The sequence below is a fragment of the Coregonus lavaretus genome, assembly GCF_964263955.1.
Source record: "Coregonus lavaretus genome assembly, chromosome: 22".
Classification (NCBI taxonomy): Eukaryota; Metazoa; Chordata; class Actinopteri; order Salmoniformes; family Salmonidae; genus Coregonus; species Coregonus lavaretus.
Genome location: NC_140009.1, coordinates 41333251 through 41359426, shown reverse-complemented (window position 1 = coordinate 41359426; position 26176 = coordinate 41333251). Strand labels below are relative to the sequence as shown.

General features: G+C 40.6%; 1 protein-coding gene and 1 long non-coding RNA gene across 2 annotated transcripts in view; one reads left to right on the top strand and one right to left on the bottom strand.

Moving 5' to 3' along the window:
- Window positions 1-26176, bottom strand: part of LOC311149819 — a 398282-nt gene that overhangs the window by 168555 nt on the left and 203551 nt on the right. The gene's annotated exons all lie outside the window — the stretch shown is intronic.
- LOC311150312 (choline/ethanolaminephosphotransferase 1-like) overlaps window positions 2388-26176 on the top strand; it is a 30199-nt gene continuing 6410 nt past the window's right edge. The window contains exons 1-4 of the mRNA XM_084187716.1: window positions 2388-2664; window positions 3211-3744; window positions 9615-9762; window positions 24948-25089. Of these exons, the coding sequence (XP_084043842.1) occupies window positions 3325-3744; window positions 9615-9762; window positions 24948-25089 (710 nt within the window). The 5' untranslated portion in view covers window positions 2388-2664; window positions 3211-3324. The remainder of the gene's footprint in view (window positions 2665-3210; window positions 3745-9614; window positions 9763-24947; window positions 25090-26176) is intronic.

Below are 26176 nucleotides of genomic sequence, written 5' to 3'. Positions count from 1 at the left end.
CGTCGTGTTTGGAGGACAAAGAATGCTGAGTTGCATCCAAAGAACACCATACCTACTGTGAAGCATGGGGGTGGAAACATCATGCTTTGGGGCTGTTTTTCTGCAAAGGGACCAGGACGACTGATCCGTGTAAAGGAAAGAATGAATGGGGCCATGTATCGTGAGATTTTGAGTAAAAACCTCCTTCCATCAGCAAGGGCATTGAAGATGAAACGTGGCTGGGTCTTTCAGCATGACAATGATCCCAAACACACCGCCCGGGCAACAAAGGAGTGGCTTCATAAGAAGCATTTCAAGGTCCTGGAGTGGCCTAGCCAGTCTCCAGATCTCAACCCCATAGAAAATCTTTGGAGGGAGTTGAAAGTCTGTGTTGCCCAGCGACAGCCCCAAAACATCACTGCTCTAGAGGAGATCTGCATGGAGGAATGGGCCAAAATACCAGCAACAGTGTGTGAAAACCTTGTGAAGACTTACAGAAAACGTTTGACCTGTGTCATTGCCAACAAAGGGTATATAACAAAGTATTGAGAAACTTTTGTTATTGACCAAATACTTATTTTCCACCATAATTTGCAAATAAATTCATTAAAAATCCTACAATGTGATTTTCTGGATTTTTTCTTCTCATTTTGTCTGTCATAGTTGACGTGTACCTATGATGAAAATTACAGGCCTCTCTCATCTTTTTAAGTCGGAGAACTTGCACAATTGGTGGCTGACTAAATACTTTGTTTCCCCACTGTATACTGCAGTGGCATTTGATGTTCTCCAACAACAATTAAAGAAGTAGACTTGAAACTTTTATATTTTGTTTGGAGGAATAAACAACATTATTTAAAAAATAGTATTATGTAATACTCTAGATCAGGGTAGTTTAAATGTGCTAGATTTAGGTACATCCAATATTATCTTTCAGACTATATCGATCAAGAATTACATCCAATTTAAGGATAGGATTTGGAATATTATTCCAAATCTTGCTTTTGAAAAGGTTGGTGGCATTGAATTTCTCCTCAAATGTAACTTTGAGCTAAATAAAATTCCCCTTAAATTAGCCAATTTCCATAAGCAAGTGCTACTATCCTGGTTAATTGTATATAAACATAACTTCTCCCCTCATAGATATTTGATTTGGAGTAACAAAGACATCAAATATATTTTTCCATAGATGGTTTGAAAACGGTGTATTGTTAGTGGCACAATTATTTAATAAAAATTGACAACTGTATAGTTATGTTGAGTTTTTGAATAGATATGGAATTCCAGTTTTTTATGCAATACCTTCAGGCCTTATAAGACTTTTACAGTGAAATTATGTTATTGAAAGGAATGTGGAATTCAGTTTCAGCGTTCTGTTAGATGGTGTATGCATCAAGGATAAAAAGTGCACTAATACTTATATATAGGAAGGTGAGTACCGAGCCTTCTTTTCCTCCTGCAAAAGTATTCTGGAATTCTGAATTTTAAAATATTAATTGGAAAGCGGTATGGAACTTAAGTAGAAAGTAGTTTGTCACTAACAAAGTCCATGAAGTGTGTTTTAAAATTATCCAGTAAACCAGGTACTGACAAGATTTAAAATTGATATCGATGAAAAGTGTGTGTTTTGCAAAATTGAAAATTAAACTATAAGTCTTTTTTTTTAATGTGTTTGTACTAACATCTTTTGGATGGATGTACAACATTACATTTTTTAGATCAACTGGTACTATGGTTCCTCTTGATGGTAAATATGTTTTACTTTTGTTTCATGATAAGGACTTAGATCAGAACATAGTGTATATAATGAATCTCTTCATATGGTAACTATTATATACATAACTGCAAGTGGTCAAAAGAAAATCCCAAATTCTTACTTTTTAAAGTTGACTTGAATTTTATTTGAAAATTCTGCGTAATCTGAAAAACCATTAAGCAAAACGAACCCTAAATGCCTGTGAAGCCTTGTGTATTTTTGTTTAAATGTGTATACCCCATGTGTATAAAGGTTCTGTGTTATTTTGTAGATTTTTTAAAGATATGTTTGTATATTGTATTATAATTGTTGTTAATAAAATAAAAATAAATGACGGTTATTATATTAATATTTGCGCATAAAATCGTTTCCACCGACATTTGTCGCATTATTAATTTGACCAACACATAAAGATCCCAGTTTGTCTAGCGTATTTTTGTTTGTCTACATTTCGAACATTTACTGAAAAATGTTTCCATCAGGCCTGTCATTACATTTTTTTATTTGACATGTACTTTACTTGCATAAAACATCCGACATGTACTTTACTCGCATAAAAAGGTCGGTTGGAAACCTGGTTACTGACGTTTATATATATAGTGAAACCTCCCCCAGCTAGTGAAACCTCCCCCTACTGAAAGGCCTATTGTGCGACGGAAGTGGGATATGCCTACGGCTGTGAAATATCGCTCCGTTTTTCTTAAATATCTCTCCGCTCTAACCACAAAAACAGCTCGTAGCTCGTTGGGAACTAGACTCCTTTGTGCGGGAATTACACTCCTGCTGCTGGTGTATACACTTGTTTACTTGTTAGCTACATATAAACTGACAAAAGAGTCCGAGGTTGCCGCATAGTTAAACTAGCACACTAGCTGTCAGCCAGACCACACGATAGAGGCCATCGCTTCCGCATAGGATCAAGCTTTAAGGTAAGATATTTCCAAACGACGACTGCCTGTCAACTTGTCTCAGCTTTTCATAATCATGATTGTATGGTGTTGACAATCTATTATATGTTTAGTTAGCTACATATATTGATAGCAAGCTAGCTAGCTGGCCAGTTGATTTTGTTGCTAACGTTAGCCTAGCTAACTACTATGATTTTATAGGGCAACATGACATTAACTTCCTAGCTATTTAACATTGCTTTTTGAATGGCATTTTTGTAGACATGATTTGGTTACTATTCACTATAGGTAGACTTACAAATGTCTGCCCTAAGTATATACCCTTCCATGCTAATTCAATGCTTTAGCTATATTGCAAGCCTTAAATGTATTTACTTATTTTGTCTCACTGACTGCTGTTTGCAATATCAGTACAATCTATCAGGAAACTTGTGATATGCATGTGTGGGTTTAGGAGTTTCTTTTTTACCAGCCCTCCCTCTGCAGCTTGTGCCCAACATGTTGCCACAGTCAAATTGTGCTCACCAAAACATACTGTCAAATAAAAAATAACTCTCTCCTCATAAGGACACAGCCCAGTAAAACGGTTGTGGCCCCACTGTGGATTCCCTGAATAGGACCAGATTGGAGGCAGTCGTAGGCAGAGTGGGCGCCACGTGAAGTGTGGTTTCGGCTTCCTCCATGAGTAACAATGCTGGTCAAAGAACTCCACGGACCCGGGCGGCGAAGGAAGCCCAGGGGGCAGGGGGGACAATGACACGGATCCCTCAGAACCAGAGTGTGGACCCTTCCTACAGGCCAACCCCCACTGCAGGCCCAACCACAGCCTGCAGTGGTGGAGGGAGCTCCTGTGTCCTGAGTAAGCTGATCCAGCTGTCGGCTCTGCCGCTTTCGCGCCACCAGCTGAAGAAGTTGGAGGAGCACAGGTATAGCAGTGCAGGCCACTCCCTTCTGGAGCCCTTCATGCAGCAGTACTGGGAGTGGCTAGTGGCGCGTGTGCCGGGATGGATAGCCCCCAACCTCATCACTATCGTGGGCTTGGCTACAAACATCCTCACCACATTGGTGTTGGTGTACTACTGCCCCACTGCCACTGAACAGGTAGGTGCAGGGGCACTGCTGGGAATTCTAGGCCCTGGGGAAGAATTTGACGTTGGGGCCCTTTCGCACACTGTCAATCACATGACCCTCCCACCCACTGAGCATACACATATTAATTAATGAGCAGTTGTTGCTACTAATAATAACCATGGATTAGTAGGTCAATGTTTATGTTGTCACAGCTGTACAACTAATATACACTACTGACAGGACATCGAGAAAAGACGAGGGCCTTCAGACTTTCTTGATTGAAAAGTATTGATTGTCAGATATAGCCTACCCTTTCAGAGCCAAAGTCTAGATATGATTGTTTTGCCAATGTTTGCTGCACGTTTTTCTAGATAAGTATGCTACATAGCCTAATACTATCCACATTGTCTGTATGTGAAAACTGTATTCTAAACCAGCTTACAGTAATAGCCTTTGATGAACATTATGTTGCGGTAAAACACCAGAATGTCATAAACCGTGACTTCCTCACTGAATTTCAATGTCACTCACTTGGATGTATCTGAAAACGTTACTAGCTGTCAAATTCTCCCTTCCTCCATCCTAGTTTCCTCAATTTCTCTCAAAGCTCATTGGAGGAGGAGGTCAAATGGAGAGACCTTGGATCCTCTCCTCCAATGTGCTTTGAGAATAATTTATGGAAACAAGGAGGCAAGGATTTGACACTAGCTAGTAACATTTTTGTCACTAGCTATACTGAACAAAAATATAAATGCAACCATTTCAAAGATTTTACTAAATTATAGTTCATATAAGGAAATCAGTCAATTGAAATGAATTCATTAGGCCCTAATCTATGGATTTCACATGACTGGGAATACAGATACCTTAAAAAAATTGGTAGGGGCGTGGATCAGAAAACCAGTCAGTATCTGGAGTGACCACCATTTTCCTCATGCAGCACGACATCTCCTTCGCATAGAATTGATCAGGCTGTTGATTGTGGCCTGTGAAATGTTGTTCCACTCCTCTTCAATGGCTGTGCGAAGTTGCTGGATATTGGCGGGAACTGGAACACGCTGTCGTACACATCAATCCAGAACATCCCAAACATGCTCAATGGGTGACATGTCTGTTGAGTATGCAGGCCATGGAAGAGCTGGGACATTTTCAGCTTCCAGGAATTTGCAACATGGGGCCGTGCATTATCATGCTGAAACATGAGGTGATGGCGGCGGATGACTGGCACGACAATGGGCCTCAGGATCTGGTCATGGAATGTCTGTGCATTCAAACTGCCATCGTTAAAATACAATTGTGTTCGTTGTCCATAGCTTATGCCTGCCCATACCATAACCCCAGCGCCACCGTGGGGCACTTTGTTCACAATGTTGACATCAGCAAACCGCTCGCCTGCATGACGTCTGCCATCAGCCCGGTACAGTTGAAACCGGGATTCATCTGTGAAGAGCACACTTCTCCAGTGTGTCAGTGGCCATCGAAGGTGAGCATTTGCCGACTGAAGTCGGTTACGACGCCGAACTGCAGTCGGGTCTAACATGGGTTTGAATGAGAAGAATAGGAATACAGTGGTTGCTATTCTATACTAAACAAAGCTATAAACTCAACATGTAAAGTGTTGGTCCAATGTTTCATGAGCTGAAATAAAAGATCCCAGAAATGTTCCATATGCACAAAAAGCTTATTTCTCTCAAATGTTGTGTACAAATTTGTTTACATCCCTGTTAGTGAGAATTTCTCCTTTGCCAAGTTAATTCATCCACCTGAAAAGTGTGGCATATCAAGAAGCTGATTTAAACAGAATGATCATTACACAGGTGCACCTTGTGCTGGGGACAATAAAAGGCCACTCTAAAATGTGCAGTTTTGTCACACAACACAATGCCACAGATGTCTCAAGTTTTGAGGGAGTGTGCAATTGGCATTCTGACGGCAGGAATGTCCACCAGAGCTGTTGCCAGAAAATTCAATGTTAATTTCTCTACCATAAGCCGCTTCCAATGGAGTTTTAGAGAATTTGGCAGTACGTCCAACCGGCCTCACAACCGCAGACCACGTGTAACCATGCCAGCCCAGGACCTCCACATCCGGCTTCTTCACCTGCGGGATCATCTGAGACCAGCCAACCGGACAGCTGATGAAACTGAGCAGTATTTCTGTCTGTAATAAAGCGCTTTTGTGGGGAAAAACTCATTCTGATTGGCTAGGCCTGGCTCCTCTGTGGGTGGGCCTGGCTCCCAAGTGGGTGGGCCTATGCCCTCACAAGCCCACCCATGGCTGCTTCGCTGCCAAATCATGTGAAATCCATAGATTAGGGCCTAATGAATTTATTTCAATTGACTGATGTCCTTATATGTAACTGAAACTCAGTAAAATCGTTGAAATTGTTGCATGTTGCGTTTTATACAGTGGGGAGAACCAGTATTTGATACACTGCCGATTTTGCAGGTTTTCCTACATACAAAGCATGTAGAGGTCTGTAATTTTTATCATAGGTACACATCAACTGTGAGAGACGGAATCTAAAACAAAGATCCAGAAAATCACATTGTATGATTTTTAAGTAATTAATTTGCATTTTATTGCATGACATGAGTATTTGATCACCTACCAACCAGTAAGAATTCCGGCTCTCACAGACCTGTTAGTTTTTCTTTAAGAAGCCATCCTGTTCTCCACTCATTACCTGTATTAACTGCACCTGTTTGAACTCGTTACCTGTATAAAAGACACCTGTCCACACACTCAATCAGACTCCAACCTCTCCACAAAGGCCAAGACCAGAGAGCTGTGTAAGGACATCAGGGATAAAATTGTAGACCTGCACAAGGCTGGGATGGGCTACAGGACAATAGGCAAGCAGCTTGGTGAGAAGGCAACAACTGTTGGCGCAATTATTAGAAAATGGAAGAAGTTCAAGATGACGGTCAATCACCCTCGGTCTGGGGCTCCATGCATGATCTCACCTCATGGGGCATCAATGATCATGAGGAAGGTGAGGGATCAGCCCAGAACTACACGGCAGGACCTGGTCAATGACCTGAAGAGAGCTGGGACCACAGTCTCAAAGAAAACCATTAGTAACACACTACGCCGTCATGGATTAAAATCCTGCAGCGCACGCAAGGTCCCCCTGCTCAAGCCAGCGCATGTCCAGGCCCATCTGAAGTTTGCCAATGACCATCTGGATGATCCAGAGGAGGAATGGGAGAAGGTCATGTGGTCTGATGAGACAAAAATTTAGCTTTTTGGTCTAAACTCCACTCGCCGTGTTTGGAGGAAGAAGAAGGATGAGTACAACCCCAAGAACACCATCCCAACCATGAAGCATGGAGGTGGAAACATCATTCTTTGGGGATGCTTTTCTGCAAAGGGGACAGGACGACTGCACCGTATTGAGGGGAGGATGGATGGGGCCATGTATCGCGAGATCTTGGCCAACAACCTCCTTCCCTCGGTAAGAGCATTGAAGATGGGTCGTGGCTGGGTCTTCCAGCATGACAACGACCCAAAACACACAGCCAGGGAAACTAAGGAGTGGCTCCGTAAGAAGCATCTCAAGGTCCTGGAGTGGCCTAGCCAGTGTCCAGACCTGAACCCAATAGAAAATCTCTGGAGGGAGCTGAAAGTCCGTATTGCCCAGCGATAGCCCCGAAACCTGAAGGATCTGGAGAAGGTCTGTATGGAGGAGTGGGCCAAAATCCCTGCTGCAGTGTGTGCAAACCTGGTCAAGACCTACAGGAAACATATGATCTCTGTAATTGCAAACAAAGGTTTCTGTACCAAATAGTAAGTTCTGCTTTTCTGATGTATCAAATACTTATGTCATGCAATAAAATGCAAATTAATTACTTAAAAATCATACAATGTGATTTTCTGGATTTTTGTTTTAGATTCCGTCTCTCACAGTTGAAGTGTACCTATGATACAAATTACAGACCTCTACATGCTTTGTAAGTAGGAAAACCTGCAAAATCGGCAGTGTATCAAATTATTGTTCTCCCCACTGTACATATCCTTTAAAAAATATATATTTCACTTTATTACTTTCCAACCCCACCACCCCTTCCCTAATTGGAGCGAACTAGTGAACAACAATGCTTATGCCTCTACTTCCAGCTATACTCAACTTCCTCTACCCTCAACCTTTCTGAGTATTTTCATGATGTCCATCCGGTTTGCTTTTATATGCCATATCCTTCTAACCGTGCTCTTTCACATAAGCTCTCAACCTATAACCTATATACTTATTATGGACACAGTATGCTTACATTATTTGTTATCTTGTTGTTATTAATTGTTGTTAGTTGTTATTAGTCCCATGCTTCAACTCCATTCAACACCACCCATCTATCTCTTAACACCGTCCATATTGGATTTCTATTTGCCATATATCTTTCAACTGTACTGTGATGTTTTACAAAAGTTCTGAACCTTTCTATACTCATTGTTTCTACAGATGGTAAATTGAAAAAAAAACATTCTTGCAAAAAGTATTATAATATTATTGATCGATTGACTATGACTTTTCAGATCATCCAGTAATGCTATCCGCAGGGTTAGCTCCAGGTAAATATTGCAATCCTTTAGCCATTCCTGGACCTGTGTCCAAAAACAAGCTACAAATGGACATTACCAAAACAAATGATCTAATGATTCTGTCTCTTCGCAGCAAAATCTGCAGAGCTGGGAAGATTGTATCCCCCATATAAATAACATTCTATTGGTAGCAAGTATTTTATATAATAATTTAAATTGAAAAACTCTACGTTTTGAATCCGGTGTCGTTTTGCATATCAGTTCATAAACACTATGCCATTGGATCGGTACGTCAAAAATCTCTTCCCAACTATTTTGCAATCTGTATGGGACGGCTGTCAATCTTTTGGTCCTTAAATGAAACTGGTATAATTTTTTATCTATCACTTTTCTTTAAACAATTATGTTCTTTAATGCAAGGCCGACAGACAAGTTCCTTACTTTTTCCCCCTTCTACTTTTCTCTTCCATTTTTGCGGTAATGCTGCAATTATTTAGTTGTAATTTTGGGTAGAGCAGACATTTCCATATGTTTTTGTTAGCTGCATGTGCGACATAACTCCACCAGTCCTACCGATGATATCATTTACGAAGATTATACCTTTGTTAAACATTTTGTCAAAAAAAAAGTTTATCAATTAGAATATTTGAGTTTAACCACTATTTGTTGCATTATTTGTTCTGTCTTTTCTGGAGGATTAAATTGAAATTGCAACCAACTTTCTATGGCTTGTTTTAGAAATAGTGATATTTGGGAGATGATTTCCTTTTCAAATAACTGCAAATGAGTTGTTGTAATCTGAATAAAGGGAAAAAGGTCATTCTTGAACATTGGTTGAGACAATCTTACTAATTTTCTAGAGAACCAGTTTGGATTTAAGTATAACTTTTGTATGACTGAAGCTTTTAGTGATAAGTCTAATGCTTTAATATTTAATAATTTCTGTCTTCCGAATTCATATTCATTATATAAATAGGCCCGTTTAATTTTGTCTGTCTTGCCGTTCCAAATAAAATTGAATATTTTTGTACTTGTCTTTCTTGCACTAACACTATCGTACTTTCATTTCATACTAGCACTGATTTTGCCGATAGCTGCTTTTTTGATGAAAGTGTTTTACAATAACTGTGATATGTGGTTGTCTTACCTACCTTAGTTGAGTGCAGAGCATCTGCTAAATGACAAATGTAATTGTAATCATATTACTCAAACATGGAAATTACATTAAAAAGGCAGAACCCATGCTTTTCTGTGAATGTGGAGGAGCACTAGACTAATACAATTATTGTGAAAGTTTTGTTTGATGCCATAGAGAGCAGCCTCATTTATGATGTTGAATGTTTGTGCCCTTTTCCTTTCAGGCACCTCTGTGGGCGTACCTGTCTTGTGCAGTGGGCCTCTTCATCTACCAATCACTGGACGCCATCGATGGGAAGCAGGCACGGCGCACCAATAGCAGCACCCCACTGGGAGAGCTCTTTGACCATGGTTGTGACTCCCTCTCGACAGGTGTGTGTGCTGAAGCGTGTGTATACAGTTTCAAACGAACATACACAACACACTCAGACTACAAAGGACAGTACAAAATGCACTCACAGACTCCTACAAATACGCTCTCTAAGATGGAGATGCAACATACCCATAGATGTAGACATAACACACTTGCAGACATAAACAACAAACACTTACATTCATAAACAGAATAATTTGCATTATATTGGTCGACCGAAAGTCGTCTGTTCTTTCAACCAATCGATTGCTCAATTTTTAACTTGTATTTTTCCATTTATAGACACACCCTATGTGATTTAATAAAATCAACTATGTGCATTGAGCTTGTCTGATGCTTTAAGCTTACGTTTGATGCCTCGAGGGCGCCAGAGATCTAGATAACCAGAAGAAGTAAAACCTTAACCTGACCCAACTATTCTCCTCCCGCTCCTGCTGGCTTTCGCAGATTCTGCCATTACTCTCCTGAAGTTGCCGGTAATAGGCTACATGAGGAGTTGGCAACCTTTCTCATGTGGAATGCCAATTTATTTTACAAATTCTACCGATCTGCGTGCCAGTTATGGTTTTCATATGCACAGTTTCGTGAAACAGTTTCCTTTAATTTATAATAACATCTTCATATCTCAATCATTGTCGTGGTTAATCAAAATTCGATCCAAATCGAAATGAAAATGATACAAACCTAAAAAGTAGCTTCTATTGTCATTGCCAACTATGTAAAAATAGCCTACATAAAGCCAACAAATAAAAACATTGCAGCCTGCAGGTAGAAAATATCCTGATTTAAAAATTAATTTCCTATAAATCACATTGGCTACACATGGCCTGTCTACACTGAACTTGAAACATTGTATCAACTGTTAACTTGGGTCCAGCCCAAAGCTTGCACTAGCGAACTTGCAACATTGTATAAAATATTCTGGGCCCTCAGTTTCCCGCACCAGTGAGCTCGGGACAGCCACAACTGTAGTCTGTTTGCGCAAGGGATAAGAAGCAGTGCTTGACTTGGGCAGGAGCTCACCGGAGCTGAGTACTGGCACCTAAAATGTTCTACTGCTTGAGCTCCTATTCCTCTTATAGAATATTAGCACTCTCAAGCACTGATAAGAAGCCTATTTTATGACGTGTCCACTGGATCAGAGCATGACATTTTTCCCTTTCACGCTGAGTGGTTATTGAAAGAGAGAGAGCTGGAAAGATTTTTCAAATACATTGAGGAACCATTGTAATTCTCAATGGATGTAAAAACAGACTTTGTTTGCTTGCTGTTTGAGGTGAAGAAAACATTACTTTGAGAAGCTCCACAGATCATTAGTAGTGGTGCGTTAAGCCAATCAGAAATACTATCAGATCCCCAAGTGGGCACATTTTATATGCCTACATTTGCGCGCAGGCCAGGTAGCCTATAGGCGTACTTCTATGCATCCTTACTCAACCTTGACAGGAGCGCTCCAAACAAAAGACAATAACTAAATTGACAAAACTTGGAAATTGAATTAAATAAACCAAAACTTGTTTCTCACAATATAGGTTGTGCACTCTGCAAACAATGTGTCCACTCTGACAATGAGAACAGGAAGACAGGAATAGAATCATTTGGTTTTCAACAGGACAATGACCCAACACACCTCCAGGCTGTGTAAGGGCTATTTTACTAAGAAGGAGAGTGATGGAGTGCTGCATCAGATGACCTGGCCTCCACAATCCCCCGACCTCAACCCAATTGAGATGGTTTGGGATGAGTCGGACGGCAGAGTGAAGGAAAAGCAGTCAACAAGTGCTCAGCATATGTGGGAACTCCTTCAAGACTGTTGGAAAAGCATTCCAGGTGAAGCTGGTTGAGAGAATGCCAAGAGTGTGCAAAGCTGTCATCAAGGGAAAGGGTGGCTATTTGAAAAATATAAAATATATTTGGATTTGTTTAACACTTTTTTGGTTACTACATGATTCCATATGTGTTATTTGATAGTTTTGATGTCTTCACTATTATTCTACAATGTAAAAATAAAGAACAATCCTGGAATGAGTAGGTGTATCCAAACTTTTGACTGGTACTATATATATACAGTTGAAGTCGGAAGTTTACATACACCTTTTAATACATTTAAATTACGTTTTTCACAATTCCTGACATTTAATCCTAGTACAAATTCCCTGTCTTAACTCAGTTAGGATCACCACTTTATTTTAAGAATGTGAAATGTCAGAATAATAGTAGAGAGAGTGATTTATTTCAGCTTTTATTTCTTTCATCACATTCCCAGTGGGTCAGAAGTTTACATACACTCAATTAGTATTTGGTAGCATTGCCTTTAAATTGTTTAACTTGGGTCAAACGTTTCGGGTAAACTTCCACAAGCGTCCCACAATAAGTTGGGTGAATGTTGGCCCATTCCTCCTGACAGAGCGTGTGTAACTGAGTCAGGTTTGTAGGCCTCCTTGCTCGCACACGCTTTTTCAGTTCTGCCCACACATTTTCTATAGGATTGTAGTCAGGGCTTTGTGATGGCTACTCCAATACCTTGACTTTGTTGTCCTTAAGCCATTTTGCCACAACTTTGGAAGTATGCTTGCATTGTCCATTTGGAAGACCCATTTGCGACCAAGCTTTAACTTCCTGACTGATGTCTTGAGATGTTGCTTCAATATATCCACATAATTTTCCTTCCTCATGATGCCATCTATTTTGTGAAGTGCACCAGTCCTTCCTGCAGCAAAGCACCCCCACAGCATGATGCTGCCACCAACGTGCTTCACGGTTGGGATGGTGTTCTTCGTCTTGCAAGCTACCCCCTTATTCCTCCAAACATAACGATGGTCATTATGGCCAAACAGTTCTATTTTTGTTTCATCAGACCAGAGGACATTTCTCCTAAAAGTATGATCTTTGTCCCCATGTGCAGTTGCAAACCGTAGTCTGGCTTTTTTCTGGCGGTTTTGGAGCAGTGGCTTCTTCCTTGCTGAGCAGCCTTTCAGGTTATGTCGATATAGGACTCATTTTACTGTGAATATAGATACTTTTGTACCTGTTTCATCCAGCATCTTCACAAGGTCCTTTGCTGTTGTTCTGGGATTGATTTTTCACTTTTCGCACCAAAGAACGTTCATCTCTAGGAGACCGAACGCGTCTCCTTCCTGAGCGGTATGACGGCTGCGTGGTCCCATGGTGTTTGTACTTGCGTACTATTGTTTGTACAGATGAATGTGGTACCTTCAGGCATTTGGAAATTGCTCCCAAGGATGAACCAGACTTGTGGAGGTCTACCATTTATTTTCTGAGGTCTTGGCTGATTTCTTTTGATTTTCCCATGATGTCAAGCAAAGAGGCACTGAGTTTGAAGGTAGGCCTTGAAATACATCCACAGGTACACCTCCAATTGACTCAAATATAAAAATACAACCTCTCCCTCAACGTGACCAAGACAAAGGAGATGATTGTGGACTACAGGAAAAAAAGAGGACTGAGCACGCCCCCATTCTTATCGACGGGGCTGTAGTGGAATAGGTTGAGAGCTTCAAGTTCCTTGGTGTCCACATCACCAACAAACTATCATGGTCCAAACACACCAAGACAGTCGTGAAGAGGGCACGACAAAGCCTATTCCCCCTTAGGAGACTGAAAAGATTTGGCATGGGTCCTTAGATCCTCAAAGAATTCTACAGCTGCACCATCGAGAGCATCCTGACTGGTTGCATCACCGCCTGGTATGGCAACTGCTTGGCCTCCGACCGCAAGGCACTACAGAGGGTAGTGCGTACGGCCCAGTACATCACTGGGGCCAAGCTTCCTGCCATCCAGGACCTCTATACCAGGCGGTGTCAGAGGAAGGCCCTCAAAATTGTCAGACTCCAGCCACCCTAGTCATAGACTGTTCTCCCTGCTACCGCACGGCAAGCGGTACCGGAGTGCCAAGTCTAGGTCCAAAAGACTTCTCAACAGCTTCTACTCCCAAGCCATAAGACTCCTGAACAGCTAATCATGGCTACCCAGACTATTTGCACTGCCCCCCCACCCCATCCTTTTTACGCTGCTGCTACTCTGTTAATTATTTATGCATAGTCACTTTAACTCTACCCACATGTACATATTACTTCAACTATCTCAACTAGCCGGTGCCCCCGCACATTGACTCTGCACCGGTACCCCCCTGTATATATAGCCTCCCTACTGTTATTTTATTTTACTTCTGCTCTTTTTTGCTCAACACTTTTTTTGTTGTTGTTTTATTTTTACTTTTTTTGTTAAAAATAAATGCACTGTTGGTTAAGGGCTGTAAGTAAGCATTTCACTGTAATGTCTGCACCTGTTGTATTCGGCGCATGTGACCAATAAAATTTGATTTGATTTGAAAATGATGTCAATTAGCCTATCAGAAGCTTCTAAAGCCATGACATCATTTTCTGGAATTTTCCAAGCTGTTTAAAGGCACAGTCAACTTAGTGTATGTAAACTTCTGACCCACTGCAATTGTGATACAGTGAAATAATCTGTCTGTAAACAATTGTTGGAAAAAGTAGATGTCCTAACCGACATGCCAAAACGATAGTTTGTTAACAAGAAATTTGTGGAGTGGTTGAAAAACGAGTTTTAATGACTCCAACCTAAGTGTATGTAAACTACCGACTTCTAATGTGTGTGTGTGTGTGTGTGTGTGTGTGTGTGTGTGTGTGTGTGTGTGTGTGTATATATGTTTGTTTTTAGTCGAGCAGTAACAAACAATCTCGGTCGACCAACAGCCTAACGACCATACAATCGACCAGTCGACTAATTGGGGTCAGCGCTAATTTCCATACAAATTATCCTTCTCCATGACCACTATCCTTGTGTACCGTCCTCCTAAATCTAATTAATAATTCCTGTCTGATCTCTCTGAACTACTCACCATTGCTGTCCCACTTTCCCCCCGCTTACCCACTACATCTCCCTCAATGGCCACACCTCATACTCAAGCTCCGTACATAAGCTCCAAATAGATCAAAACTCTGCAGCCCGACTTCTCACCCATATTAATTCCTGTGCAGCACATCACCCCTGTCCTCCGTGAACTCCACTGTCTCCCAGTCTCCCAACGCCCTTCACCACCTTGACCCCCTTACCTCTCAGACCTTCTCCCCTGCTAACCCACACGTGCTCTCACCTTGTCATCCCCAGGTCGAAGCTCCAGAGCTTCGGCGAGTCCATCACCGTCTTTCAGTCCCTCATAAAGCCCACATACAAGCAAAGCAATATCCAACAACGACACTCCTCTCTCCACCATATTGAGCACCACCTAACCCAAAACCCTTACCCTACCCAATACCCTAAACCGTGTTCGTATCCTAACCCCAATCTTGCCCCTTACCCTAAACTGGGTTTGTATCCAAACCCCAACCCTACCCTCCCCATACACTGATACATCACACTCTTTCACTTCCTTGAGCCCACCCCTCTCTTTGTTCATGTTTTTGTTTAGTCTGATGTTTTGTTTTGACTACTGTTTTACAATTGTAAAGTGACTTTTGGGTCCTTGAAAACAGCTATATACAGTGGGGGGAAAAAAGTATTTAGTCAGCCACCAATTGTGCAAGTTCTCCCACTTAAAAAGATGAGGCCTGTAATTTTCATCATAGGTACACGTCAACTATGACAGACAAAATGAGGAAAAAAAATCCAGAAAATCACATTGTAGGATTTTTAATGAATTTATTTGCAAATTATGGTGGAAAATAAGTATTTGGTCAATAACAAGTTTCTCAATACTTTGTTATATACCCTTTGTTGGCAATGACACAGGTCAAACGTTTTCTGTAAGTCTTCACAAGGTTTTCACACACTGTTGCTGGTATTTTGGCCCATTCCTCCATGCATATCTCCTCTAGAGCAGTGATGTTTTGGGGCTGTCGCTGGGCAACACGGACTTTCAACTCCCTCCAAAGATTTTCTATGGGGTTGAGATCTGGAGACTGGCTAGGCCACTCCAGGACCTTGAAATGCTTCTTACGAAGCCACTCCTTCGTTGCCCGGGCGGTGTGTTTGGGATCATTGTCATGCTGAAAGACCCAGCCACGTTTCATCTTCAATGCCCTTGCTGATGGAAGGAGGTTTTCACTCAAAATCTCACGATACATGGCCCCATTCATTCTTTCCTTTACACGGATCAGTCGTCCTGGTCCCTTTGCAGAAAAACAGCCCCAAAGCATGTTTCCACCCCCATGCTTCACAGTAGGTATGGTGTTCTTTGGATGCAACTCAGCATTCTTTGTCCTCCAAACACGACGAGTTGAGTTTTGACCAAAAAGTTCTATTTTGGTTTCATCTGACCATATGACATTCTCCCAATCCTCTTCTGGATCATCCAAATGCACTCTAGCAAACTTCAGATGGGCCTGGACATGTACTGGCTTAAGCAGGGGGACACATCTTGCACTGCAGGATTTGAGTCCCTGGCGGCGTAGTGTGTTACTGATGGTAGGCTTTGTTACTTTGGTCCCAGCTCTCTGCAGGTCATTCACTAGGTCCCCCCGTGTGGTTCTGGGATTTTTGCTCACCGTTCTTGTGGTCATTTTGACCCCACGGGGTGAGATCATGCATGGAGCCCCAGATCGAGGGAGATTATCAGTGGTCTTGTATGTCTTCCATTTCCTAATAATTGCTCCCACAGTTGATTTCTTCAAACCAAGCTGCTTACCTATTGCAGATTCAGTCTTCCCAGCCTGGTGCAGGTCTACAATTTTGTTTCTGGTGTCCTTTGACAGCTCTTTGGTCTTGGCCATAGTGGAGTTTGGAGTGTGACTGTTTGATGTTGTGGACAGGTGTCTTTTATACTGATAACAAGTTCAAACAGGTGCCATTAATACAGGTAAGGATTGGAGGACAGAGGAGCCTCTTAAAGAAGAAGTTACACGTCTGTGAGAGCCAGAAATCTTGCTTGTTTGTAGGTGACCAAATACTTATTTTACACCATAATTTGCAAATGAATTCATAAAAAATCCTACAATGTGATTTTCTGGATTTTTTTTCTTTCTCAATTTGTCTGTCATAGTTGACGTGTACCTATGATGAAAATTACAGGCCTCTCATCTTTTTAAGTGGGAGAACTTGCACAATTGGTGGCTGACTAAATACTTTTTTTCCCACTAAGTCCCATTTATTATTATACTGAACAAAAATATAAACGCAACACTTTAAAAGATTTTACTGAGTTACAGTTCATATAAGGAAATCAGTCAATTGAAATTAAATTCATTAGGCCCTAATATATGGATTTCACATGACTGGGAATACAGATATGCATCTGTTGGTCACAGATACCTTTAAAAAAAAATGGGCCTCACAATGGGCCTCAGGATCTCGTCACGGTATCTCTGTGCATCCAAATTGCCAATGATAAAATGCAATTGTGTTCGTTGTCCGTAGCTTATGCCTTCCCATACCATAACCCCACTGCCACCATGGGGCACTCTGTTCACAACATTTACATCAGCAAACCGCTGTGAGGCCGGTCGGACGTACTGCGAAATTCTCTAAAACGACGTTGGAGGCGGCTTATGGTAGAGAAATGAACATTCAAATTCTTTGGCAACAGCTCTGGTGGACATTCTTGCAGTCAGCATGCCAATTGCACGGTCCCTCAACTTGACATCTGTGGCATTGTGTGACAAAACTGCTCATTTTAGTGGCCTTTTATTGGCTCACCTGTAATGATCATTCTCTTTAATCAGCTTATTGATATGCCACACCTATCAGGTGTATGAAATCTTTTTTTTTTTTTTTCTTTTTTTTTTTTGGGGGGGGGGTGGATCAGCATAATATTGCAGATAGATTGTATCTTCTATCAATGTTATTGTCTGCATCACTTCCAATCCCCCATGTTTTTTATATATATACTCCCCTTTATTACTTTTCAACCCCACCATCCTTTCCCTACTTGGAGTAAATTAGTGAACAACAATGCCCAGGCCTCTACTTCCGGTCTATACTTACTATCTACACCTTATGGACACAGTTAATTTTACAATAATTATATTATATACAGTGGGGAGAACAAGTATTTGATACACTGCCGATTTTGCAGGTTTTCCTACTTACAAAGCATGTAGAGGTCTGTAATTTTTATCATAGGTACACTTCAACTGTGAGATACTGAATCTAAAACAAAAATCCAGAAAATCACATTATGATTTTTAAGTAATTAATTTGCATTTTATTGCATGACATAAGTATTTGATCACCTACTAACCAGTAAGAATTCCGGCTCTCACAGACCTGTTAGTTGTTCTTTAAGAAGCCCTCCTGTTCTCCACTCATTACCTGTATTAACTGCACCTGTTTGAACTCGTTACCTGTATAAAAGACACCTGTCCACACACTCAATCAGACTCCAACCTCTCCACAATGGCCAAGACCAGAGAGCTGTGTAAGGACATCGGGGATAAAATTGTAGACCTGCACAAGGCTGGGATGGGCTACAGGACAATAGGCAAGCAGCTTGGTGAGAAGGCAACAACTGTTGGCGCAATTATTAGAAAATGGAAGAAGTTCAAGATGATGGTCAATCACCCTCGGTCTAGGGCTCCATGCAAGATCTCACCTCGTGGGGCATCTATGATCATGAGGAAGGTGAGGGATCAGCCCAGAACTACACGGCAGGACCTGGTCAATGACCTGAAGAGAGCTGGGACCACAGTCTCAAAGAAAACCATTAGTAACACAGTACGCCATCATTAATTAAATCCTGCAGCGCACCCAAGGTCCCCCTGCTCAAGCCAGCGCATGTCCAGGCCTGTCTGAAGTTTGCCAATGACCATCTGGATGATCCAGAGGAGGAATGGGAGAAGGTCATGTGGTCTGATGAGACAAAAATAGAGCTTTTTGGTCTAAACTCCACTCGCCGTGTTTGGAGGAAGAAGAAGGATGAGTACAACCCCAAGAACACCATCCCAACCGTGAAGCATGGAGGTGGAAACATCATTATTTGGGGATGCTTTTCTGCAAAGGGGACAGGACGACTGCACCGTATTGAGGGGAGGATGGATGGGGCCATGTATCGAGAGATCTTGGCCAACAACCTCCTTCCCTCAGTAAGAGCATTGAAGATGGGTCGTGGCTGGGTCTTCCAGCATGACAACGACCCGAAACACACAGCCAGGGCAATTAAGGAGTGGCTCCGTAAGAAGCATCTCAAGGACCTGGAGTGGCCTAGCCAGTCTCCAGACCTGAACCCAATAGAACATCTTTGGAGGGAGCTGAAAGTCCGTATTGCCCAGCGACAGCCCCGAAACCTGAAGGATCTGGAGAAGGTCTGTATGGAGGAGTGGGCCAAAATCCCTGCTGCAGTGTGTGCAAACCTGGTCAAGACCTACAGGAAACGTATGATCTCTGTAATTGCAAACAAATGTTTCTGTACCAAATATTAAGTTCTGCTTTTCTGATGTATCAAATACTTATGTCATGCAATAAAATGCAAATTAATTACTTTAAAATCATACAATGTGATTTTCTGGATTTTTGTTTTAGATTCCATCTCTCACAGTTGAAGTATACCTATGATAAAAATTACTGACCTCTACATGCTTTGTAAGTAGGAAAACCTGCAAAATCGTTAGTGTATCAAATACTTGTTCTCCCCACTGTGTGTGTATGTGTGTATGTGTGTGTGTATATATATATATATATATATATATATATATATATATATATATATATATATATATATATATATATATATAATTTTTTATTTTTTATTTTTGCTCCTGAACTTCTTCTACTCTCAACCTCTCCGATCATTTTCATGATGTCCATCCGGTTTGCTTCTATATGCCATATCTTTCTAACTGTGCTCTTTCCCAAAAGCTCCCAACATACAACCTATATACTTATTATGGACACAGTATGCTTACATTATTAGCTATCTTTGTTATTATTTGTTGTTATTTGTTATTAGTCCCATCCTTCAACTCTATTCAATACCTCCCATCCATCTCTTAACACCATCCATATAGGATTTCTATTTGCCATATATATTTCAACCGTACTGTGATGTTTTACAAAAGTTCTGAACCTTTCTATTCTCATTGCTTCTACAGATTGTGAATTAAAAATACATTTTTTTGCTAAAAGTATTATTATATTATTGATCGATTGACTATGACTTTTCAGATCACCCAGTAATGCTATCTGCAAGGTTAGCTCCAGGTAAATATTGCAATCCTTTAGCCATTCCTGGACCTGTGTCCAAAAACAAGCTACAAATGGACATTACCAAAACAAATGATCTAATGATTCTGTCTCTTCGCAGCAAAATCTGCAGAGCTGGGAAGATTGTATCCCCCATATAAATAACATTCTATTGGTAACAAGAATTTTATATAATAATTTAAATTGAAAGATTCTAATTTTTGAATCCGGTGTCGTTTTGCGTGTCAGTTCATAAACACTATGCCATGGGATCGGTACGTCAAAAATATCTTCCCAACTATTTTTGCAATCTAAATGGGACGGCTGTCAATCCTTTGGTCCTTAAGTGAAACTGATATACTTTTTTATTTATCACAGTTTTCCTTAACCAATTATGTTCTTTAATGCAAGGCCGACAGACAAGTTCCTTACTTTCTCCCCCTTCCACTTTCCTCTTCCACTTTTGCGGTAAGGCTGCAATTATTTGGTTGTAATTTTGGGTAGAGCAGACATTTCCATATGTTTTTGTTAGCTGCGTGTGCGACATAACTCCACCAGTCCTACCGATGATATAATTTACGAAGATTATACCTTTTTTAAACATTCTGTCAAAAGATAAAGGTTTTTTGTCAATTAGTATATTTGAATTTAACCACAATATTTGTTGCATTATTTGTTCTGTCGTTTCTGGAGGATTAAATTGAAATTGCAACCAACTTTCTATGGCTTGTTTTAGAAATAGTGATATTTGGGAGATGATTTCCTTTTCAAATAACTGCAAATGAGTTGTTGTAATCTGAATAAAGGGAAAAAGGCCTTTCTTGAACATTGGGTGAGACAATCTTACTAATTTGCTTGAGAACCAGTTTGGATTTACAGTGGGGGAAAAAAGTATTTAGTCAGCCACCAATTGTGCAAGTTCTCCCACTTAAAAAGATGAGAGAGGCCTGTAATTTTCATCATAGGTACACGTCAACTATGACAGACAAAATGAGAAAAAGAAATCCAGAAAATCACATTGTAGGATTTTTATGAATTTATTTGCAAATTATGGTGGAAAATAAGTATTTGGTCACCTACAAACAAGCAAGATTTCTGGCTCTCACAGACCTGCAACTTCTTCTTTAAGAGGCTCCTCTGTCCTCCACTCGTTACCTGTATTAATGGCACCTGTTTGAACTTGTTATCAGTATAAAAGACACCTGTCCACAACATCAAACAGTCACACTCCAAACTCCACTATGGCCAAGACCAAAGAGCTGTCAAAGGACACCAGAAACAAAATTGTAGACCTGCACCAGGCTGGGAAGACTGAATCTGCAATAGGTAAGCAGCTTGGTTTGAATAAATCAACTGTGGGAGCAATTATTATGAAATGGAAGACATACAAGACCACTGATAATCTCCCTCGATCTGGGGCTCCACGCAAGATCTCACCCCATGGGGTCAAAATGATCACAAGAACGGTGAGCAAAAATCCCAGAACCACACGGGGGGACCTAGTGAATGACCTGCAGAGAGCTGGGACCAAAGTAACAAAGCCTACCATCAGTAACACACTACGCCGCCAGGGACTCAAATCCTGCAGTGCCAGACGTGTCCCCTTGCTTAAGCCAGTACATGTCCAGGCCCGTCTGAAGTTTGCTAGAGTGCATTTGGATGATCCAGAAGAGGATTGGGAGAATGTCATATGGTCAGATGAAACCAAAATAGAACTTTTTGGTCAAAACTCAACTCGTCGTGTTTGGAGGACAAAGAATGCTGAGTTGCATCCAAAGAACACCATACCTACTGTGAAGCATGGGGGTGGAAACATCATGCTTTGGGGCTGTTTTTCTGCAATGGGACCAGGACGACTGATCCGTGTAAAGGAAAGAATGAATGGGGCCATGTATAGTGAGATTTTGAGTGAAAACCTCCTTCCATCAGCAAGGGCATTGAAGATGAAACGTGGCTGGGTCTTTCAGCATGACAATGATCCCAAACACACCGCCCGGGCAACGGAGTGGCTTCGTAAGAAGCATTTCAAGGTCCTGGAGTGGCCTAGCCAGTCTCCAGATCTCAACCCCATAGAAAATCTTTGGAGGGAGTTGAAAGTCCGTGTTGCCCAGCGACAGCCCCAAAACATCACTGCTCTAGAGGAGATCTGCATGGAGGAATGGGCCAAAATACCAGCAACAGTGTGTGAAAACCTTGTGAAGACTTACAGAAAACGTTTGACCTGTGTCATTGCCAACAAAGGGTATATAACAAAGTTTTGAGAAACTTTTGTTATTGACCAAATACTTATTTTCCACCATAATTTGCAAATAAATTCATTAAAAATCCTACAATGTGATTTTCTGGAGAAAAAAAATCTCATTTTGTCTGTCATAGTTGACGTGTACCTATGATGAAAATTACAGGCCTCTCATCTTTTTAAGTGGGAGAACGTGCACAATTGGTGGCTGACTAAATACTTTTTTACCCCACTGTAAGTATAACTTTTGTATGACTGAAGCTTTTAGTGATAGGTCTAATGCTTTAATATTTAATAATTTCTGTCCTCCGAATTCATATTAATTATATAAATATGCCCTTTTAATTTTGTCTGGCTTGCCGTTCCAAATAAAATGGAATATTTTTTTCTCATAGAATTAAAAAAACTGTTCGCTAGGCGTAGGCAAGACCATAAGCAAATAGGTAAACTGGGATACTACTAAAGAGTTAATCAGGGTGATTTTTCCACAAATTGACAGGTATTTTCCTTTCCATGGTAGTAACATCTTATCTATTTTTGCTAACTTTCCATTAAAATGTATTGAAGTGAGATCATTTATTTCCTTTGGGATATGTATTCCGAGTATATCCACATCACCATCAGACCATTTTATTGGTAAACTAAATGGTAATGTAAAAATTGTATTTTTTATTGATCCAATACGTAATATAGTACATTTGTCATAATTTGGTTGTAATCCAGAGAGGTTAGAAAATGTATCTAGATCCTCTATGAGGCTGTGGGGGGATTCTAGTTGTGGATTTAAAAGAAAACATGAATCATCAGCGTACAATGACACCTTTGTTTTTAAGCCCTGGATTTCTAATCCTCTGATATTATTATTGGATCTGATTTTAATAGCTAACATCTCGATGGCCACAATAAATAGATATGCCGATAGTGGACAACCTTGTCTCACTCCTCTTGACAGTTTAAAACTTTCTGAATAAATAGCCATTATTTACTATTTTACACCTAGGGTTACTATATATGATTTTGACCCATTTTATAAGAGATTCTCCAAAATTGAAATGCTCCAGGCATTTATATATAAACCCCAGTCGAACTTTATCAATGGCTTTTCGAAGTCTGCTATGAATAGCAGGCCTGGTTTCCCATATTTTCCATAGTGTTCTATTGTTTCCAATACTTGCCTTATATTATCTCCAATGTATCTTCCATGTAAAAAACCTGTCTGTTTAGAATTAATAATATCCGACAATACCTTTTTAATTCTATGCGCTATACATTTTGTAAGGGGCCTCCAATTTTGTAAATGGACTGGATCTTTATATTTTCCACTTGTATCCTGTTTCAGTAATAATGAGATCAGACCTTCTTCTTGAGTGTCAGATAATCTACCATTTACATAGGAGTGGTTAAAACATGCTAATAATGGTCCTCTTAGTATATCAAAAAAGGTTTGGTATACCTCGACTGGTATGCCATCCAACCCTGGAGTTTTCCCAGACTTAAAGTCTTTAATTGCATCCAGAAGTTCCTCCTCTGTAATTTCACCTTCACATGAGTCTTTCTGTGTGGCTGTTAATTTGACATTATCAATAGAAAAAAAATCTCTACAATTAGCTTGTTAGAGGAGATGGAGGCGACTGAAAAGAAAACATATGCTTAAAGTACTTTGTTTCTTCCTTCAAAATATCATTTGGTGAATTATGGGTGACTCCGTCAATTGTAACCAGTTTCATTAAGTTCTTTTTGGTAGCATTCCTATGTTGAAGATTAAAAAATAATTTTGTGCATTTTTCCCCATATTCCATCCAGTTTGCTTTATTTTTATAATATATTACACTTGATCTTTCTTGAATAAGTTTCTCAATTTCTTTTTGTTTTTCCTCTAATTCATTCTGAGCCTCTATGTTACAGTTTTTATTGCCATCTATCTGTTCTTTTAGACTTTCTATTTCCTTTCTTAGTATAAACTCTTTTGACCTAAATTGATGAGTACTGAATTGCATGGCCTCTAAAGGCACATTTAAAGGTGTCCCATACAATAAGGGGATTCGCTGTACCTATGTTATGTTGGAAAAAGTCAGTTATAAATTCCTTTGTTCTAATTATAAATAAATTATCATCCAATAGGCTTTGATTAAATTTCCAATATCCTCGCCCACGTGGAAATTCAGTAAGAGTAATGTATATGCCTATTATATGATGGTCCGACCGCATTCTGTCCCCTATCAACACTTTTTTTTTTTTGTATGAATTATCTTGGCAAAGAAAGAAATGCTCACTAACAGGGATGTAAACAAATTTGTGCACAACATTTTAGAGAAATAAGCTTTTTGTGCGTATGGAACATTTTGGGGATCTTTAATTTCATCTTATGAAACATGGGACCAACACTTTACATGTTGCGTTTTTATTTTTGGTCAGTGTAGTATTATCATTATTTCTCATGTAATTGAACTTTTTTCTCTCTCTGTCACACTCTCTCTTTCCCTCTCTCTCTGCATCCGTTGATGTCACTGTTACTTGACCCATAGTAAAATCTATTTTTCTTACCTGTGTTCATTTCCACACGCAATTAAGCTCAGTAAGGATGATACCTAGCCTGGTTCCAGATATGTTTGTGCTCTTGCCCACTCCATTGATTACTGTCATTGCCATTACAATGAGTGAGAAGGAGTTGGCATGGTAGCACAAACAGACTGACACTCAGGCTAGAGGATACCTGCCTCTTTGAATCTTTCTCTCTCTCACTCACTCATTCTCTCTCTCCGACTTCCTTCTCTCCCCCTCCCTCAGTGTTTGTGGTCCTGGGCACCTGTATCGCCGTCCAGCTTGGCACTAACCCCGACTGGATGTTCTTCTGCTGCTTTGCCGGCATGTTCATGTTCTACTGTGCCCACTGGCAGACCTACGTATCGGGCACCCTGCGCTTTGGCATGTGAGTGAGTTGGGGGGGGGGGGGGGGGTACAAACCAGGCAAACGGCCAGGACAAGAGCATCATGCCTGATGTTCCAGGGGCCATATTTATAAAGCATCTCAGACTAGGAGTGTTGATCTAGGATCAGGTCCCCCCTCTTATTCTTTCTGAATAAAAAGGCAAAACTGATCCTATATCAGCACTCCTAGTCTGAGACGCTTTATGAACACAGGTCCTGTAATTTAGAAATAAAATAGCTATGTAATTGCACCCTTTAGTATTTGTCTAGTATGAATGCAACCTGGGAACAGAGCTACCTGGTCTTTTCGCTGGTGGGCAGATTTGATGTCACAGAGTATCTGATCTGTGTAGCACTGTTACAGACATGCACACCCACGTTTGGGCCCGGGTTCTGGAACTTGACGGTAAAACGAGAGCATAATTCGTGTGACTTCCCTGTTGAAGATAACCCTTGTGTCCATAAGGCAATCAGGCCCCACTTCCTGCACAGACTGCCCCCATAGCCAACGTTGTACAATTCCTATGCAATAGGACAACTTTTTCATAGACCCTGTTTCATTCATTCTCACATCGCTTTGATACAGGAATTTGGTATTTGATAGAGATGACTCAATTTGATTAGAAATGAGCTATCCTAGATTACGTTGATCTCTGTTGACCACTGGAATCATTTTAGGATGCAGAGAGATGATGGAATTCACATAAAGGTTTGGGCCAGTTATAATTTACGACAAATGTTTTGGGCCCACCACATTTGTGCAGTGCTTTGAGGTCATAGGCTATATTTTGACCTCAAACTAAACATGTTTATTCTGATTGTTTTTAACAATGATAGGTCTGTCATGACAGCTAGTTCACCCAGTACATTTCTGTACCAGCAGCCGTGTTGAGTGACACCAGGACTTAAGCAGCTGATTTAGATTAAGATGGGACTTCACATATCAACATTGGCTAATCCGATTGGCTTTCGGGAACAAGGACAAGGGATGAATGTCCTTGGAGTATGGTTGATTTTTATTTAACAATATGATTTGATATGATGTAAGCCCTTGACAGAGTAAGTAAGCGTAGGATGTCAGACAGTAG